Source organism: Hemicordylus capensis, chromosome 17, assembly GCF_027244095.1.
Source record: "Hemicordylus capensis ecotype Gifberg chromosome 17, rHemCap1.1.pri, whole genome shotgun sequence".
NCBI lineage: Eukaryota > Metazoa > Chordata > Lepidosauria > Squamata > Cordylidae > Hemicordylus > Hemicordylus capensis.
This window is the reverse complement of record NC_069673.1, coordinates 9,560,926-9,579,055: the sequence shown is the minus strand read 5'-3', so window position 1 is coordinate 9,579,055 and position 18,130 is coordinate 9,560,926. Positions and strand designations below refer to the sequence as shown.

The 18,130-nt window shown below is 48.7% G+C and overlaps 1 protein-coding gene across 6 annotated transcripts in view; it reads left to right on the top strand.

Moving 5' to 3' along the window:
- SLC27A4 (solute carrier family 27 member 4) overlaps positions 1–13,877 on the top strand; it is a 45,052-nt gene extending 31,175 nt beyond the window's left edge. For all 6 annotated transcript variants that reach the window (XM_053282315.1, XM_053282317.1, XM_053282320.1 and 3 more), the window contains exons 8-14: positions 317–426; positions 1,202–1,411; positions 1,616–1,742; positions 3,848–3,985; positions 5,350–5,514; positions 6,634–6,780; positions 7,789–13,877. In XM_053282315.1, coding sequence (XP_053138290.1) covers positions 317–426; positions 1,202–1,411; positions 1,616–1,742; positions 3,848–3,985; positions 5,350–5,514; positions 6,634–6,780; positions 7,789–7,946 — 1,055 coding nt within the window. In that variant the 3' untranslated portion in view covers positions 7,947–13,877. The remainder of the gene's footprint in view (positions 1–316; positions 427–1,201; positions 1,412–1,615; positions 1,743–3,847; positions 3,986–5,349; positions 5,515–6,633; positions 6,781–7,788) is intronic.
- The last annotated feature ends 4,253 nt before the right edge of the window (positions 13,878–18,130 follow it).

The following is an 18,130-nucleotide window of genomic DNA, read 5'->3' as shown; positions in this document are numbered from 1 at the left end:
TTGGCCCAGGGAAATGGGCACCAAGAGTTGGAAAGTTCTGCATCTCATAAACAGAGGGGTTCTTACCCCTGGACTTTGGGCCCCAAAGCCCAGGGCCTCCACAGCCCCTGGGGCCCCCCAAATCTTCTTTGGTCTGTCCCGGGTGGTGTGGTCACCCGGCAGAGCATGATGATGCTACATTTTCAAGGGAGGTGGTCCTCCAAAGGCCTTGAGGTCCAGGCTCCAAAATTACCTAGGTGCACCTCTGCTCATAAATCATCCTCTTGATTACCTAGGCTTCTTGTTGGGTAATGTTGGTCTCTCTCTTCCCTCCCAGGTAACATAGTTGGGGTCGGCCAGTGTCTCCTGCATGGGATGACAGTGGTGATCCGCAAGAAGTTCTCGGCTTCTAACTTCTGGGAAGACTGTGTGAAGTATAACTGTACGGTGAGACAGGGGTGAGACCCAGTGGGAGTGTGGGGCAGAGTGGGGCATTTGAGAGCGGATGTTCTGGTGGACTCTTGAATTAGGTCTGTCTGCATACAGGAATCTTGACTCTTCTTATGAAGTGTGTGTGTGTGTGTGGTGTGAATTCTTTGAGTGTGTGTGAAACAGTTTTGCCATTAGTTTTTGCAAAAAAACCAGTTTTTAAAAAATTAAAAAAAGCAGATAGAGAGAAATATACCAGCTACAAAGAACATGCCTTGTGTACCAGAGCCAGCGTGGTGCAGTAGTTAAGAGTGCTGGACTAGGACCGGGGAGACCTGAGTTCAAATTCTCATTCAGCCAGGAGACTTGCTGGGTGACTCTGGGCCAGTCACTTCTCTCTCAGCTTAACCTACTTCACAGGGTGGTTGTGAGGAGAAACTTAAGTATGTAGTACAGCGCTCTGGGCTTTTTGGAGGAAGAGCGGGATATAAAATGTAAAAATAATAATAATAATGTAATAATATCTTCCAACAGCGGAAGAAAGTTGGGAACCCCAGTTAGGCTGTTCAATTTAGCCTCCTCCAGCTGTTTTTGGACTACAACTCCCATAATCCACAGCCACAGTGGCTAATAGTCAGGGATTATGGGAGTTGTAGGCCAACATCTGCAGGAGGGCTGAGATTGTGCAGCCCTGCCCTAAGAGAAGGAGAAAGGCAGGTCTATACGGCGAAACGATATTTAAAAGAGGGATCTTGTATTCCCCATATTGAGGGTGCTCTCCCACTTCCTTCAGATTATTCAGTACATTGGGGAGATTTGCCGGTATCTCTTGAACCAGCCATCACAGGAGGCGGAACGGAAGCACCACGTGCGGATGGCCTTGGGCAACGGCTTGAGATCCTCCATTTGGAAGGAGTTCACCACCCGCTTCGGCATCCCCCAGATCGCCGAATTCTATGGCGCCACCGAGTGCAACTGCAGCGTGGGCAACTTTGACAACAAGGTAAGAAGCCGTCTGCTTGCTGGTGCTGACGATGGCTGTTCTTTCGCCTGCTTTGCAAAGGGAAGCAGGCTTATGAGATCACCGAACAGAGGAAGCTGCCTTATACCGAGTCAGGCCATGGGTGCATCTAGCTTAGGATTGTCTGCACAGGCTGGCAGCAGGTTCACTGTGAAGTTTACGGCTCCCAAATTCTCCCTGCTACAGTTTGGTGCCTGTGGCTTCAACAGCCGCATCGTGCCCGGCGTTTACCCCATCAACTTGGTTCGAGTGAACGAGGACACCATGGAATTGATCCGGGGCCCTGACGGACTCTGCATTCGGTGTAAACCAGGTGAGACTGGATAGTAACAGTAGCACAGAGCGAGGTTCCCAGCCTGTGGCCCTCCAGGTATTGCTGAACTACAACTCCCATGTTCCTGGGGATGATGTAGTTCAGCAGCATCTGGAGTACCACAGGCTGAGGATCCCTGGTGTAGACGGCACTTGGGGAACTCAATGCATGTTGACTCAGAAGTAAGCCCCACTACATTTAGTGGCGCCGACTTCCAATTTTGCATGTGAAAGCTTGCAGCCCAAAGGCGTTTGAGTGGATGTAGCCATGTGTCTTTGAACCGACAGATCGGTTCCATTTGTCACGAGCTCCCCCGACGGACAACGCTGGCCAGAAATATATGACACATTCGCCAGTAGCTCAGGTTTCCGTTTTACTGCTAAATATTCAGGTTTAACAGTCTCACGAAGATGACAGATGCGAGGGGTGAGAAGCCCAAATTCCAAAGTCACCATCTCTCTGACAAAAACTCCAAGCAGATTGGACACGTTGTTTCCAGCCGTTTGTTCAAGGCGCGGGCTGCCTGATTGATGGTCACCAGCCGTGGGCACTTCATCAACACTCTACGCCATAGATTCAGCCCGGCTCCTGTCTTCTCTCCAGCCGACTACTCCTCCGCAGTTCCCTCACCTGCCGCTGCTGTTTTCCCCGTCGGCGTTCTCGAGGAGATAGTGGCCGTTCAAACTCTGGCACAGATCCTGACCCTTCTCTCCAAAGATCGGCCGGCCCTGCTGGCCCCTCCGACGCCAAACACTCGCCCCGGCCTGTCTCAATTATCTCCCCATTCACACCACCAGCCTGTTCCTCCTCAGGCGCCTCCCCACTTTCTAGTAAGCCGCCTGCCTCCCACTCCTCTCCAATGTCCTCGAGTCAGGGCATGACGACGTTTCAGTTGGTTAATCCCCATGTTGGGGCTACGGACGTGCACGAAACCGGTACGCCCGGTTCGGTTCGAGTCCGAACCAGACTCGAATCAGACCCGGCATGTTCTGTTTCGTGCACACCCGGACAACCCCTGGTTCAGTTCAGGTTCAGGAGTTCTACCTTTTAAAATAGAAAATAAAATAAAAAAAATTTAAACTGAAACTTACCGCCTCCGGGGGCGCTGCCGCAGGGGTGTGTGTGTGTGTGTGTGTCTCCGGAGGTTCTCTTTTCCATCTCAAGGGGCACAGACCTTGTCAAAAATCACAGTGAGCATTCGTCCCCACAGATGGCACTGGCCACCCCAGCTGGCTCATGGACTGTGTGACCCTAACAATAGTTGTTAGTTAATTATGTAGACTAGATAGATAGTATATCACAGGCCATGACCAGCCATTACAAAGCAGAGCATCCAAAATGATGCAGTACACAACAGTATCCTACAATACGACACTATATTTTGATCGGCAGTAACGTTATACAGTCGATTCGAGAACTGTGTATCGGACGCTTCAATGTCGATTTGCAATGCATCCCCCACCTCACAGCCCCAGTGCTGGATGGAGATGGCCACTCGCAGTGAGGCCTTCTTTGAACTGCTCCTCACATTTCTGGTGCAAGGGGGACCTCTTCTGTTGGAACTGGAGCCAGTGCTCCCTCTAACAGGGATTCCCAGAGGCTGTGGACTAGAACTCCCAGAATCACCAGCTGCAATGGCTTTTGCTTGGGAATGATGGGAGTTGTAGTCAACCACATCTGGGAATCTCTGTTAGAGGGAACACTGTTTGGAGCCCATGAGGGCATCAGGAAGGCGTGACAGAACACGCAGGAAGCGTCACTCCTCCCATCACCTTCCTCATCAGATGTAGAGCCTACATCTTCCTCCACAGATGTAGAGCCCCTGGTGGTGCAGTGGTAAAACTGCCGCCCTGAAACCAGAAGGTTACAAGTTCGATCCTGACCAGGGGCTCAAGGTTGACTCAGCCTTCCATCCTTCCGAGGTCGGTAAAATGAGTACCCAGAATGTTGGGTGCAATATGCTAAATCACTGTAAACCGCTTAGAGAGCTCCGGCTATAGAGCGGTATATAAATGTAAGTGCTATTGCTATTGCTATTGCTCATGGGACTTCCATGGGGCACTTCCCAGATGTTCCATTTTAATTCCATCTCTCTGTGTCCATAGGGGAATCTGGGCAGCTGGTTGGGCGCATCACGCAGAGCGATCCCTTGCAACGCTTTGACGGCTACTTGAACCATGAGGCCAACAATAAGAAGGTGGCCCGTGATGTCTTCAACAAAGGCGATTCTGCCTATTTAACTGGTGAGGCCTCTTTCATGCATTTTATTTTTAAAGATGTTTTTCTCAGTTCTGGGGCATCTGTTCTCCATTTCCTTTGAGCGTGGGGCAGATTCAGATGTGATTGGTTGGTTGATGAAGTGCCATCAAGTCGGTGTCGACTCTTAGCGGCCACATAGAGAGATTCTCTCCAGGATGATCTGGCTTCAACATGGCCTTGAAGGTCTCTCAGTGGTGCATTCATTGCTGTCGTCATCGAGTCCATCCACCTTGCTACTGGTCGTCCTCTTCTTCTCTTCAGATTCAGATGTACTTTTATATTATTCTATGAAGCTGCCTTATACCAAGTCAGGCAATTGACCGTTCTTGCCCACTGTGGTCTACTAAAGCAGAGGTTCCCAACCTTGGGTCCACAGATGTTGGACTACAACTTCCATCAACCCCCGCTGTTGCAACTGGAGGGTGATGGGAGTTGCAAGATCTGGGAACCGAAGGTTGGGAAATCCCTATATTAAACCAAAAGCAATGGGTTGCTTATACTGCAGTTTATAGCCCTTTAGCCCGTCTTGGAAAGCAGAATCCTCTGGTAGAAACACAGGAAGCTGCCATATACTGAGTCAGACCATTGGCCCATCTAGCTCAGTATTGTCTACACTGACTGGCAGTGGCTTCACAATTGTTTCAGGCCGGAGTCTTTCCCAACCCTATCTAGAGATGCTGCCAGGATTGAACCAGGGACCTTCTGCATGCGGAGAAGTTGCTCTAGCACTGAGCTATAACCCCACCCCCAAATAATATAACATAGAAAGCTGCCTTATACTGAGAAACTTGGCCCTTCTAGCTCAGGACTGTTAACTGATCGGCAGTGCCTCTCCAGGGTTTCAGACAGAGGTCTTTCCCAGCCCTACTTGGAGATGCTGCCAGGATTGAACCTGGGACCTTCTGCATGCAAAGCAGATGCTCTTCCACTGAGCTAAGGCCCCGTCTGTGGTTACTGTGTTTCATTCTGAATACAGAATTGGCTCCCTGGCTCTACCCAGCTGCTCCCAATACGTTCATCAGGGATGCCAATTTTTCCCCTGTCTGATCTGAACTTGGGAAATTCTATTCTATTTTAATTTTTGGGGGCCCCTAGAGGTCGCCAGTGGTAAGATACTCTATCGCAGTGGTTCCCAAACTGGGAGCCTCCAGATGTTGCTGAACTCAAACTCCCATCAGCCCCCGCTGCAATAAATTGTAGCTGGGGCTGATGGGAGTTGTAGTTCAGCAACATCTAGAGGCTCCCAGTTTGGGAGCCACTGCTCTAAGGTATCGAAAGAGTTGTTTGTAGACCACTGAAGTGCCATCTTATTCTGGGGTCTTTCTTCCCCCCTCCCAACTCCCTTCAGGCGATGTCCTCGTAATGGACGAACTGGGCTACATGTACTTCCGGGATCGCACCGGTGACACTTTCCGCTGGAAGGGGGAGAACGTCTCCACGACGGAGGTGGAGGGGACACTCAGCCGCATCCTCAACATGACGGACGTGGTGGTCTACGGAGTGGAGGTGCCAGGTAACTGGTGACGAGGGGTTCGGTTTTCTTTTCTGATCTTTCTCTCTACTCTTTGCTTTGAGATTGCTGGGGTGGGTGGGTGCTAAAGTCTGAAACCAGTTGGTTTCCAAGCCCAATTGAAGGCATTGTTTTTTGACCTTTAAGGTTCTGGTTCTGTGTCCTGTACTGAAATCGGCAGGGCTGCAGAAATCCATTAGTCTACTAGTCTGTGACGAGTGAAAAATGATGCCTGGCGAGTGAAAAAAAGGTCCTGATGAGCAATGTCAACCAACATAGCTGGACGAGTAAAATATTTTGTCTGGCTAATGCCAGTCTTCACCCAACATTTCTTCACCCCTGGCGCCATCATTTCTTCATCCCTGGAAATCAGGATCTTGCAAGTCAGGACAGGGCCATTGGGGTTTCAGCACCTGGGGCGCTCCCAGTAAGCAACCTTGGGAGTAAGTTTTATGAAAGGCGGTATACAAATTGAACAATACATAAACATCATGAGCCCTGATCTAGGACCCCCACTGGGGGACAAGGCATATAGTTCAGGGATAAGAGAGACCAGGCCTGCTCAACTTTGGCCCTCCTGCATATGATGGCCTACAACTCCCATAATCCCTGGCTATTGGTCACTATGACTGGGGATTATAGGAGCTGTAGTCCAAAAACAGCTGGCGGGGGGTGGGCAAAGTTGATCAGGCCTGAGATAGACTGAAGTCAGCGCTTAGCAAATCAAGCAAGCTCCCTTTAAATAACATATAAGCCTTCCCCAGAGAACTGAGTAGGACTAATCCACTGTACTGGAGGACTGCAGCCATACAAAAACGGCAGTCCTGTCCAAGTAGCTGCCGGAGCAACCTCTCTCTTGTAGTCCTGCTTGGAGCTATCCAGAGTCCTGAACCCTTTTTTCCCTTAGGAGCTGTCCAAAGTCTGGGTCCTTCCCAGACCCTTACCATATTGGAGAGGTTTTGGTTGAGCCTGGAATAGGATAAACCCATTCATTCCTTTGTCTCTGTAGTGCCCCCCCCCCCTTTTAAACTACTCTTCCTAATTTATAATCTGCTGTGGAGGCGTAAGTGCCTTGCTGAGGGTAAGGAAGCAAGCACATTTGCACTTCTTTGTATGCTTCAGGAACTGAAGGGAAAGCAGGAATGGCTGCCGTGGTGGACCCTGATAACTCCTGTGACCTGGAGAGCTTTGCCGAAGAAATGAGGAAAGCACTCCCAGTGTTCGCCCGACCTGTTTTCCTGCGAATGCTCTCCGAAGTCCACAAGACAAGTGAGTCCCTTTGGCAGGGGAAGACTTTAAGAAAAAAATTGAATTGTACTGAATGTCTTTCACGGACCACAAGACTATAAAATTACCTTATCTCTGTAGGTAAATTACCTTACCTCTGTAAATATTTAATGCAGAGCAAAATCCTCACTCCCCTAATCGTGATCTTTGCCACCCCTTGGTTACCTCCAACTAGCTGTTCCCCAAACAAGTTGTTCACTGCTCCTTTGGGGGAGCAAAGGGGTGGCAAAGACCATGATGAGGGGAGTGAGGATTTTGCTATGCATTACATACTTACAGAGGTAAGGTAATTAATGCTATTACTTTATTTACCTTATTTGTCATCTTCGAACTCATTCTGAAAACGGGCCAGCTTCCTCTTAGGAAATAGTGTCTCTTGGGATTAGGCCAAACCTCCCAGTCCTCTCTCCAGGCTAGTTTCCTCTTCCTGCCCAAGGCCATGGGGCAGCAAAGCCTGGGATGGGGAGAGACGTCAGCACCAGGCCAGCTGAAATCCGTAGGGAAGATGACCCTGCACACATGGTCTCACCCACCCTAGTTCCTATCCAGAAAGGAAGCAAAGGGAAGCAAAGCCTGGCTCCTGGGAGGCTGGAGGGGTCTCCTACCTACAGGGCCCTGCACCCACCTTGCAGACATGATCTCACCCAGCCTAGTTCCTGTCCAGGAAGGAAGCAAAGGGGTTGGCCTGGCTCCTGGGAGGCTGGAGGAGTTCCCTCCTTACCAGGCTAGACTGCTGCTTGTTTTGGAGTAGAGGAGTGAGTGAATGCAGGCTCTTTGATCAATTCATTACTTCAAGCTTCCTTGGAGCAAGTCAGCATGGCCCACTGGCCAGTATCCCACAGCATGAGAAAGGCTGCCTTGAAGTAACTCTGGAGCAGACCTACTGAGTAACTTAGTCTGGATGTCAGCCAGGGGCTTTGAGATGCCTTCTTGGTCTCTCTTGATTTCTTACTCCCTTTTTCATTGTCTTTCCTCTCCTCTGCAACTCAGGTACCTTCAAGTTCCAGAAAATGGACCTGCGTAAAGAGGGCTATGACCCCTCTGTGGTGAAAGACAGGCTCTATTACCTGGCTCCCCGGCAGTGCCGATATCTTCCGCTGAACGAGGAGGTCTTCAAGAGGATCAAAGCAGGCCAAGAGAAGCTATAAAGACAGCGTCCTCTCTTCTCGTCACTTCGGTGCCCCCTTTTGGGGTGAGGGCCGGGGTTACACTGGGGGGGGAGTCGTAAAGGGTTAACGAGTTAATAAAAGGCACAGCAACTTTTCTTTACAAATTTTGTCAATATTTACAGAGGACGGTGGTGTGTGGTTTGGAAAGGTTGCATACCAAAGCATAGAAACATTACCGCTTCCCCCCCCCCCCCACTTTTCCGGTTTCGTGGAAAGGTTGCACCCTAGGAACGGGTGCATGGTGTGTTTTTCATTCCTCTAGGACACCCATAGGTCTCCAGGTGTGGTTGGACTACAACTCCCATCATCCACTGTCATGGCCGTGGACGACGGAAGTTGTAGTCCAACCACATCTGGGGACCCCTGCCCTAGGATGAATGTTCGGCCAGATGGTCCAAATTCAAAGGCCCTCTGTTAAACTTCCCTCTTTCTTTCTCTCGCTCGCTCTCCCGGCCGAAGCCACTGAGACAAACAAGGGCTGCACTGTTTGGGGACACCTCTAGGAGGCGCTGTGGTGCTTCCTATCCCTTCCAATCAGGCAGCTATGGCTAGACTGCTTATGCTGCATTCAAGCCATCCAACTTGCTTTCCAGAGGCCATCCTAGCAAAACCAAAAGAAAAAAAGGTGGATTTTTTTAAAAAAGTATATAATGGGGAAGGATTTCCTCCTTCCTTCTGGCTGCTAAAAGGTTATCGTTAGCTTGTGGAGTGGGCGGGAAGGGAAGGGAGTGGCGGAATAACAGGAGTGTGTGTTGGCGACCATGGCTCGGCTTTTTAATCCCACCCCCGGGAAATGATTATTTTCTACTTTTCACAGCTGGACATTTATTTGTGTGCGTATGTCTGTGTGTTCTAATTTATTGCCAGTTTTTGTTAATCGAGAAAGAAAGAAAAGAGACGGATCTACTGCTTATTTTGCAGTTCTGTCTGTGGAAATGCAAACTCAGTGGATTCCTGCATTCTCCTCCTGCTGACAGCACTGCAATGTGTTTTTGTGTGTCAACTCCCCACTTTCTTCTACAGGGCTTTTAAAAACATCTGAAGTAAAAGCACCGACTGTCAGTTCCTGGACTTGGGCACCCCAATAATTGCATCCCTACGGGAACCCCACCTCCCTCCTAAAGGTTCCTACCTGGTGCTTATGCCTCCTTGGTGAGGAGCTGTGCATGTTTATTTTAAAATTGATTGCTTAAATTATGGGTTGGAGCCTACCTCTGTGCTTTTGCTGGTTGAGGGAATGTGTACGCTTTGTGGGAATGTGCATTGCACAGCATATCAGAGCTGGAGGATCTATGCTGTCACTTGAAGCAATCAATAGTGCACTTGTGTTTTAGATAGGATAGGGGTGGCCAACTACAACTCCCATCACCCACTGCTGCAATAAGTTGCAGCGGTGGGCCATGGGCGTTGTAGTCCACCGACAGCTGGAAGGCTGCAGGTTGGTCTCCTCTGAGACAGGGTGTCCTGCTGCAGTAGATGCCATAGCTCAGTGGCATCTCAAAAAAGAGACTGCAGAGCTGAAAACAATGCAGAAGAAGGCAACCAAAATGAGCCACAGGCTTGAGCATCTTCCGTATGAGGAAAGGCGACAGGGTTTGGGGCATTTAATAGTGGATATGATTGAGGCTTGTAAAATTCATGCGTGGTGTGGAGAAAGTGGATCGACAGGCGTTCCTCTCTGTCATGCGCAACCCTTGAACTAGGAGTTGTCTGATGAAACTGGCTGGTAGGCGAGTTAGAACGGACAGAAGGAAGCATCTTGTCGTGCCGTGCATCCTTCGTCTGTGGAACTCATTGCCGTGGCATGTGGTGGTGGCCACCAATTTGGATGGTTTGAAAAGGGGGCTCAGACCAATTCATCAGGCACAAGTCTGTGAAAGCTTACTAGTCTGGATAGCTTTTGGCTGCCTCCAACAACCACAAATATTTATATACCCCTTTCCCACAAAAGTTTCCAAAGCCATTTACATAGAGTAACAATACATAAATAAACAAGATGGATCCCTGTTCCCACAAAGGGCTCGCAATCTCAAAAATAAGATAGACAGCCACAACAATCACTGGTAGGGTATTGTGCTGGGGGTAGATAGCCTCCAAGTTTAGAGGCCAGGATGTCCCGAATACCTGTTGGAGGAGAGCAACACCAGGAGAGGGGTCTGTCTTCATCTCCTATTTGTGGGCTTCCCAGAGGCATCTGGAGGTGGACTAGACGGGTCTTGGCCAGACCCAGCAGGCCTGAGGTTAGAGCACAAGCTTTGTATGTCGAGGGCTGCAAGTTCAGTCCCTGGCATCTCTGATCAAATGGTCTTCAAGAAGCAGAGCTAGAGAAGGGTTTTTTCGACCTGCAACCTGCTGCCGGTTGGAGTTGACAATACTGGACAAGTTGGACTCCATATAAAGCAACTTCCACTCGCCTATGATGTGTTCCCGCCTGTTCCTTGGGCAGTGGGCTAGGCATGAGTCCTCTTGATTATACCAGGCCCGCACGAGTCACCCTTGTGGTCATGAGTCACCCTTGTGGTGGGGGATGATGGGAGTTGTAGTTCGGCAGCATCTGGAGACCCCCAGGTTGAGAAACCCTGCTTGAAAACAAAAATTATTCTTTTATGTAAATAGCAGCCACAATCCCTCCCCAATACAGATCGAGACGGTGACATAGGGGAGGGACCTTTGATGGCGGTGATCTTCCATTTCCGGTGTGTGTGTGGGGCTTTTCTACTGCTTTGAGGCTGTTTGAGAACCGCTGCTATAAAGAGAATGTGTCGGATCAATTTCCTATAAAGGCCACCCACCTGTCTCAGGGTGGAGAGCTGGTCTTGTGGTAGCAGGCATGAATTGTCCCTTCTGCTAAGCAGGGTCTGCCCTGGTGGCATATGAATGGGAGACTATGTGTGTGAGCACTGTAAGATGTTCCCTGTAGGAGATAGAGCCGCTCTGGGAAGAGCATCTGCCTGCTTGCATGCAGGAGGTTCCAAATTCCCTCTCTGGCAGCATCTCCAAGAGCTGAGAGAGATTCCTGCCTGCAACCTTGGAGAAGCCGCTGCCAGTCTGTGCAGACAATACTGAGCTAGACGGACCAATGGTCTGACTCGGTATACGGCAGCTTCCTATGTTCCTATGTACTTAGCAGGTAGCTTTCTAGGCTGGCCAAGAATGAGTTTTTTCTCTGGCTCTTCTTGGGTCTTAGCTGTAGCTCTCTGTACCAGATGATGCGGTCTCCTGTGTGAGCTTGTCTCTCTCTTCCTCACTCACACACGTAAATGACTCTGGTGTTGGAGGGAGGGTTGCAGCCATCAAGGAGGGGCCTGGACTCTCCAGGAATTGGCCAGTCCCCAGGTGATTCTTGAAAGCAAGCCCAGAGTTTTGAAAGGCCAGATATGGCAAAGAATGTTGCTTCAAACTTTGGAACGGGTGGCAATCTCCAGGAACAGCTTCAGACAGAATCAGCAAGCTGAACTGGAGGATAGGCCCAAGGATTTGCAGGAGTGAAAATCTAAGAAGGTTGTGTCCACATGAATAGCATTAGGCTGCCTGTGCTTGCCTTATAAAGGGTTCACACAAATTTGAAGAACAACGCTATATCCCTCTCACTCCGACCCTTGATTGGTAGTTCATTAAAGTCTCCTTGACATTCATGGTGCAAGTAGCCAGATGTTCTGTGGTAGAAACGGAAGGTCTTAGGTTGAATCTCTGGTATCTCCAGGTAGGGCTGGGGAAAAATCACTGAAACTCAAATTTCGGCCAGCCAAGATATTTGGGGGGTTGAAGAAGACAATTCAAAAGCAGCTCCCTACCCCTTAACCCATCTCCCCCTGCTTTGAGGCAAATCTCATTCACTTCAGAGCAGGTTTGTGCAGAAGAACTTATTGGTTGATTGTGCCCCTGTGGATCAGATCCATGTGTCTCCCACTCTGCTGACTTGATGCCACCCAAAGCTGGTGCCTCGGTGTGAAAAACACACTCCACATCATGGGGTAGTAAAGTTTAACAATGAAATGGCATAAAAGATGGTTTGGCAAACCAAGGTTTGTGATCCGCTGACAAACCAGAATCACAACCATGGTTTGATGTGCACGTGCAAGCCATGGTTTTTGCTAACCATGGTTTGGCATGCGGTTTGAGCAGACTAACTATAGTTGAGGGCCACTGCTCCTAGAGCGGAACACAACAGATGACAAGCTGCTCTAAGCCATGGCTTATAGGTTTGGAAGCGCAAGCTATGGCTGGGTTCTAAACCATGGTTAGCACAACCCATGGTTTGCTGTGGTGTCTGAACAGAGCCTCGGTCTTGAGGAGAAATGAGAATTTCCATTGTAGCTTCTTCTATTGCAGTGGCAGCTGAAAGGGCACTTATGAAAACTCTTTCCTTTTTGTGCCGTTCTAAATCACCTTCCACCAGCTTTCCAGAATAGAAGGCCTAGAAGTGGAGGCAACAGTTCTGTAAACAGGGCTCCCCTTAGAGAGCCCTGGTAGGGAGCAGGGCCTGGGGCAAATCAGCCAATGTTCCCATTAATTTTTCCATTAATTTTCATGGGGATTGAAAGAGCGGGGTGGTCTCCCTGCTTGCCCTGCCCTGAGGACACCCCTGGTACACATTTGCAACAGAAGGACCATGATTGCAGCATGATTTCTGGCCAGTCTCCCATTAGGACTGTGTCTCTTGGATTGACCTGACTCAATCTGCAATCGGTGTTTGGTCTAGTGAGGACCAACAGGGTGGTTATATCAGCTCTCTTGTGATTTGTGAGTGCATTGGATCAGCATACTCCACAGGGGCGGCCATTGGAGATGTTCTCCGGGACCGACCAGGTGCTTGCAAACATTGCAAGGCGTGCCTCTCCTTGCAAAGCTTGTTAGAAGCACAAGGAGGAGTGTTGGCAACCTTCCCTCCTCCTTACCTCCTATGCTCTTTCGAAGCTTGCAAGCGTTGATTTTGAAAGGAGTCTGACCACCACCAGGGATGTGGAGCCAGGCAGCATGTGGAGCCAGGGATGTGGAGCCAGGAGCCAGGCCAAAATACCGTGAACCTGCCCCGACACTCAACATCAGTTTCCCCAAACTTGAAGCTCCCTTACAATCTATCACAAGAGCTGATATTGTAATAATGAACATGAATTGTCCCCTTTGCTAAGCAAAGGCTTGCATTTGAATGGGAGACTAGATGTGTGAGCACTGTATATTCCCCTTAACGGATGGGGCTGCTCTGGGAAGAGCAGAAGGTTCCAAGTTCCCTCCCTGGCATCATCTCCAAGATAGGGCTGAGAGAGATTCCTGCCTGCAACCTTGGAGAAGCCTCTCTGTAGGCAATATTGAGCTAGACGGACCAAGGGTCTGACTAGGTAGAAGGCAGCTTCCGATGTTCCTAATCGAGATTGATCTTGCGTCAACACTGGCAACCTCGGATAGGAGATGGGCCGAACAAACAATGTCCATCTCGCTTTTCTCAGAGGGCATAGGAAGGTAGGATGTTCATTCCTTGAGACTGTTTTCCTTGCCCAGCTGAGGATGTGTCCTGGTAAATGTTTGCCCATCTTAAAGCATCTCTTTCTGATTGTCCCAGTGACTGCTTTGAAAGTCCACTTGTGTCTTTGAACAATAAATCCACTGTCTCCTTTTTGTTTGTTGCCGTTTCAACATCTACTCAGGGAAGATGGTGCTGCAAGGGGTATGTGTGTGCGTGTGTGCATGTGTGTGTGTGCGCGTTTAGGGAGGGAGTGGAGAAGAGAGAGGTGCGCTTTGGTGATCATGTGTTGATCTGAATGGCAAATTTGTCTTTGGCCTCCGATGCTTTCTCATCCTTGTCACATGACATGTTCTGTTATGTCGAGACACAATGGCTTGTAATTCCTTCTATGGAACTAGGGGAAACAATGGAATCTTCGTCTCTAATAAAAGAGGATTTCAAACTTTGCCTGCTGTTGTGGGTTTCTTTTTTTTAAATTTTGGTGTATGCTTCAAACGGGGCCCTCACTCTGCCAATGGGCAAATTGGGTTGGTTGTGACATAGTGAAGGGTGGTCCCTGAAAAGGAAACTGGAACACAGTTGGAATCAGCAACTGGGGATGATGGGAGAAGAAGTTCGACAACAGCTGGAGAATCTCAGGAAGGTCATCCCTGATCTATGGCAACACTGGGCAGAACCTATATACCACAGGATATACCTATATATCACAACCTGTATACCTATATAGAACCTATATGCCACATGACCAGCTCTTTGGGGGGGGGTGGAGGTGGTCTTTTGGTAGCAAGCATTAATTGTCTCCTTTGCTATGCAGGGTCTGCCTTGATTGCATATGAATGGGAGACTGCATGTGTGAGCACTGTAAGATATTCTTCTTGGGATGGGGCTGCTCTCGAGCCTTTGTAGTCACATGGTATATAAATTAAATTAGTAATAATCATCATCATCTTTGTACAGTGGGTGCACACAGAGTTCTGAATGCTCGTACAGTTATTCACACATTACATTCAACTCATCTATTGATTGATTCAATGTATTACAGTCCAAGACCAGAAAACAAAAATGAAAACTTCAGCTCATGGACAGCAGTCCACTTTCTCTTTGTACAGTGCATTTGAGGGATGTGTACTCAGGTTAATCTTTAACATGAACACATGTGTAGGCAGGCATTCACACAAAAACAGGTACAGACAACATAGCCAATGATGTATTCTAGTCCTACAATGTACTGAAGTGTATATAATCTACTCTAGTCCTCTTAGACGCTAGGCTAATCTAATAGGACTAAAATCACTCAGTGAAACTGACTCAGGGTATGTCAACCCCTCCAAATCCTGGAGAAATCTAAAATGAGGGACACTTCAGAAGCAACCATAGGTAGAGTTGCCATATTCTGGATTTCCCAATCTGGGTGCCTAATTTGCATATTATGCAAATTGGTTTGCAAATAATTTTCTGAGCAGAAGAGTGACTGCACGTTTTGCTTCATAACTCTGCTTCTACAAGGGCTAGAGCTTCGCTTTCTTTTTTATTTATTTAAATGAAAGCTGAAACCCGGGCGAATCTGGGTGGGCTAAGCAATCTGGGTGAGATGCTTAAAATCCGAGTGAAACCCGAAATTCCATGGGGCATGGCAACTCTACCGTAGGTGGACAGTGTTTGGAACTTGGCAAGGTTTTCCTCTCTTTCAGGGACCTTGCCCTGCTTAAAACCAAAGTGACGTAAACCACTTAAATCGCTTCACTTAAAACCAAAGGCAGGGCCCTTCCTTTTTAAAAAAATTTTTTTGCAGAGGGATAATCAGAGTTCCGCTTCCTCGCATGGGACCGTTTTGTGAGCTGGAAAGGCTCTGCCAAAGCAACCATTCTTGGCCGTAACCAGGACGGACGCAGGGCTGCAGCCCATTCCTGGCTGGAGGAGTTTCTAGCCATCCAAGTGGCCTCCGGATCAGCTATAATGAGAGGCCAGGCTGCTTTTGAGGATCACTTTCAGCCATTCTGAAGGTTAAACGCCTGTTTAGAGCCCCCTATTGAAGGCCGAGACGGGGGTCTGGCATTGTTTGAACGCCCTCCGCCTTTGTGGAGTGTCTTTCAGCGGGCCTGTGAATGGGGGAAGCGCAGGGCTTGTGCCTCCACCCCCCAATTGGAACAGAAGTGCCTGTCCTAGGAGAAGCCGGCAGGCTTCCTGTGAGCCGTAATGACATACAGGCTTCTGTCAGGCTGGGCTCCTGCTTTCTTTGAGCAGCAGTTTAACCCAGGCTCAGAGGCTGGCCTCCACCTTACTGATCTCTGCTTGACATCCAATTACCACATGAATGGGAGAGAAAAGGCTTTAACTCCAACTGACCTTCCTTCCCCTTCCCCTTCCCCCATCATCTTGCCATCCCCCTGCACACACACACACACCCCACAACCTTTTTCTCTGATGCCGTTCAAAACTGAGACTGGAGAAAACCAAACAAAGCTCCCCGGGGCCAACCGGCCCCATTGTCATGGCTGCCGCGATGCTGGTTCCACCGTCCCCAGTCCTTATTCAAGCCTTGAAGTCTGACCAGCCACGGCGAAGCATGCAAACAGATGTTTACAGATTCCTTGGAATGCTTTATCACAAAAGAATGGGCTCCTTTGGGTTGGGTGAGGCTTGCGGGATAGCATGTTTCCGCACCGCCGAGGCCATGCCATATGTACAAGATGGCCTGTTTTCTCGTCTCTCCCCGTCTCCACTCTATTTTTAATTAAAAATGTTAGCGCCGGCTGCAGTTGTCCATAAGATTCCAGGGGGAATGGGGCCAGATTCACAGTTTGCCTAAGTACGCTGCAGTTGGGCACAATGTCTTGACTAGAGTTGCCATGTCCCCTGGAAATTCTGGGTTTCGCCCGGTTTTTATGCATTTCACCCAGACAGCTTAGCCCACCCGATTCACCCAGCTTCCAGCTTCCATTAAAATAAATAAATATAAATATATAAGCTAAGCTCTAGCCCTTGTAGAAGCGGAGTTACGGAGCAAAAGGTGTAGTCACTATTCTGCTCAGAAAATTATTTTCAAGTCAATTTACATAATATGCAAATTAGGCATATTATGGAAATTGATTATGCAGATTTGGAAGGCCAGAATATGGCAACCCTAGTCTTGACTGTAACTGAACTTGGCTGTAACTGCCTAAGTGTGTGACTAAAATAATCTTATTTCTTCTATGTAAAACACTGTGTGAACTTTGTTGTTGTTACTGAAAAGCAGCATATAAATATTGGTAATAATCTATATATTTCAGACAGGGCTGGAAATGTTATGGTCCTTATGGATGCATAACTGGAACATCCCTTGCAACTGGTACTCTGAGGCTGGAGGTGACCTATAGCCTTCCGACTAGTAGCCATTGATAGACCTCTCCTCCATGAAGTTATCCAAACCCCTCTTCAAGCCATCCAGGTTGTTGGCTGTCACCACATCTTGTGGCAGAGAATTCCACAAGTTGATTATGCGTTGTGTGAAAAAGTACCTGTGTTTGCTGGTCCTAAATTTCCTGGCAATCAATTTCATGGGATGACCCCTGGTTCTAGTGTTATGTGAGCGGGAGAAGAATTTCCCTCTATCCACTTTCTCCAGACCATGCATGATTTTATAGACCTCTATCATGTCTCCCCGCAGTCGTCTTTTTTCTAAACTAAAAAGCCCCAGGTGTTGTAGTCTTGCCTCATAAGAAAGGTGCTCTAGGTCCCTGATCATCTTGGTTGCCCTCTTCTGCACCTTTTCCAGTTCTACAATGTCCTTTTTAAGATGTGGTGACCTGAATTGTACGCAGTACTCCAAGTGTGGTCGCACCATAGTTTTGTATAAGGGCATTATAATATTAGCCGTTTCATTTTCAATCCCCTTCCTAATGATCCCTAGCATGGAATTGGCCTTTTTCACAGCTGCCGCACATTGAGTCGACACTTTCAACACGCCGTCCACCACGACCCCAAGATCCCTCTCCCGGTCAGTCACCGACAGCTCAGATCCCATCAGCGTATACTTGAAGTTGGGGTTCTTCGTCCCAATGTGCATCACTTTACACTTGCTAACACTGAACCACATTTGCCATTTTGTCGCCCACTCCCCCAGTTTGGAGAGATCCTTTTGGAGCTGCTCACAATCCGTTTTGGATTCCACTACCCGGAAGAGTTTGGTATCATCTGCAAATTTGGCCACCTCGCTGCTTACCCCTGCTTCTAGATCACTGATGAATAAATTAAAAAGCACCGGTCCCAGTACAGATCCCTGGGGGACCCCACTTCTGACTTCCCCCTCCATTGTGAAGAAAACTCTCCATTTATACCTACCCTTTGTTTCCTGTCTTTCAACCAGTTAGCAATCCACACATGTACTTGTCCCCTTATCCCATAACTGCTAAGTTTCCTCAGGAATCTTTGATGGGGAACTTTGTCAAAAGCTTTTTGGAAGCCCAGGTAGACTATGTCAACTGGATCACGTTGATCCACACACTTGTTGACACTCTCAAAGGACTCCAAAAGGTGGGTCAGGCAAGCTTTACCTTTGCGGAAGCCATGCTGGCTCACTCCCACTCCCAGGAGGGTGTGTTGTTCTAAATGCTCGTGAGTCATTGAGTAGTGAGTCCCTCTAGTCAACTCGACTCTATGGCAGCGCGCGCGAGGCCGTTTCCAAGGCGGTGACGCCTCGGTTGCTGGGCAACGGCAC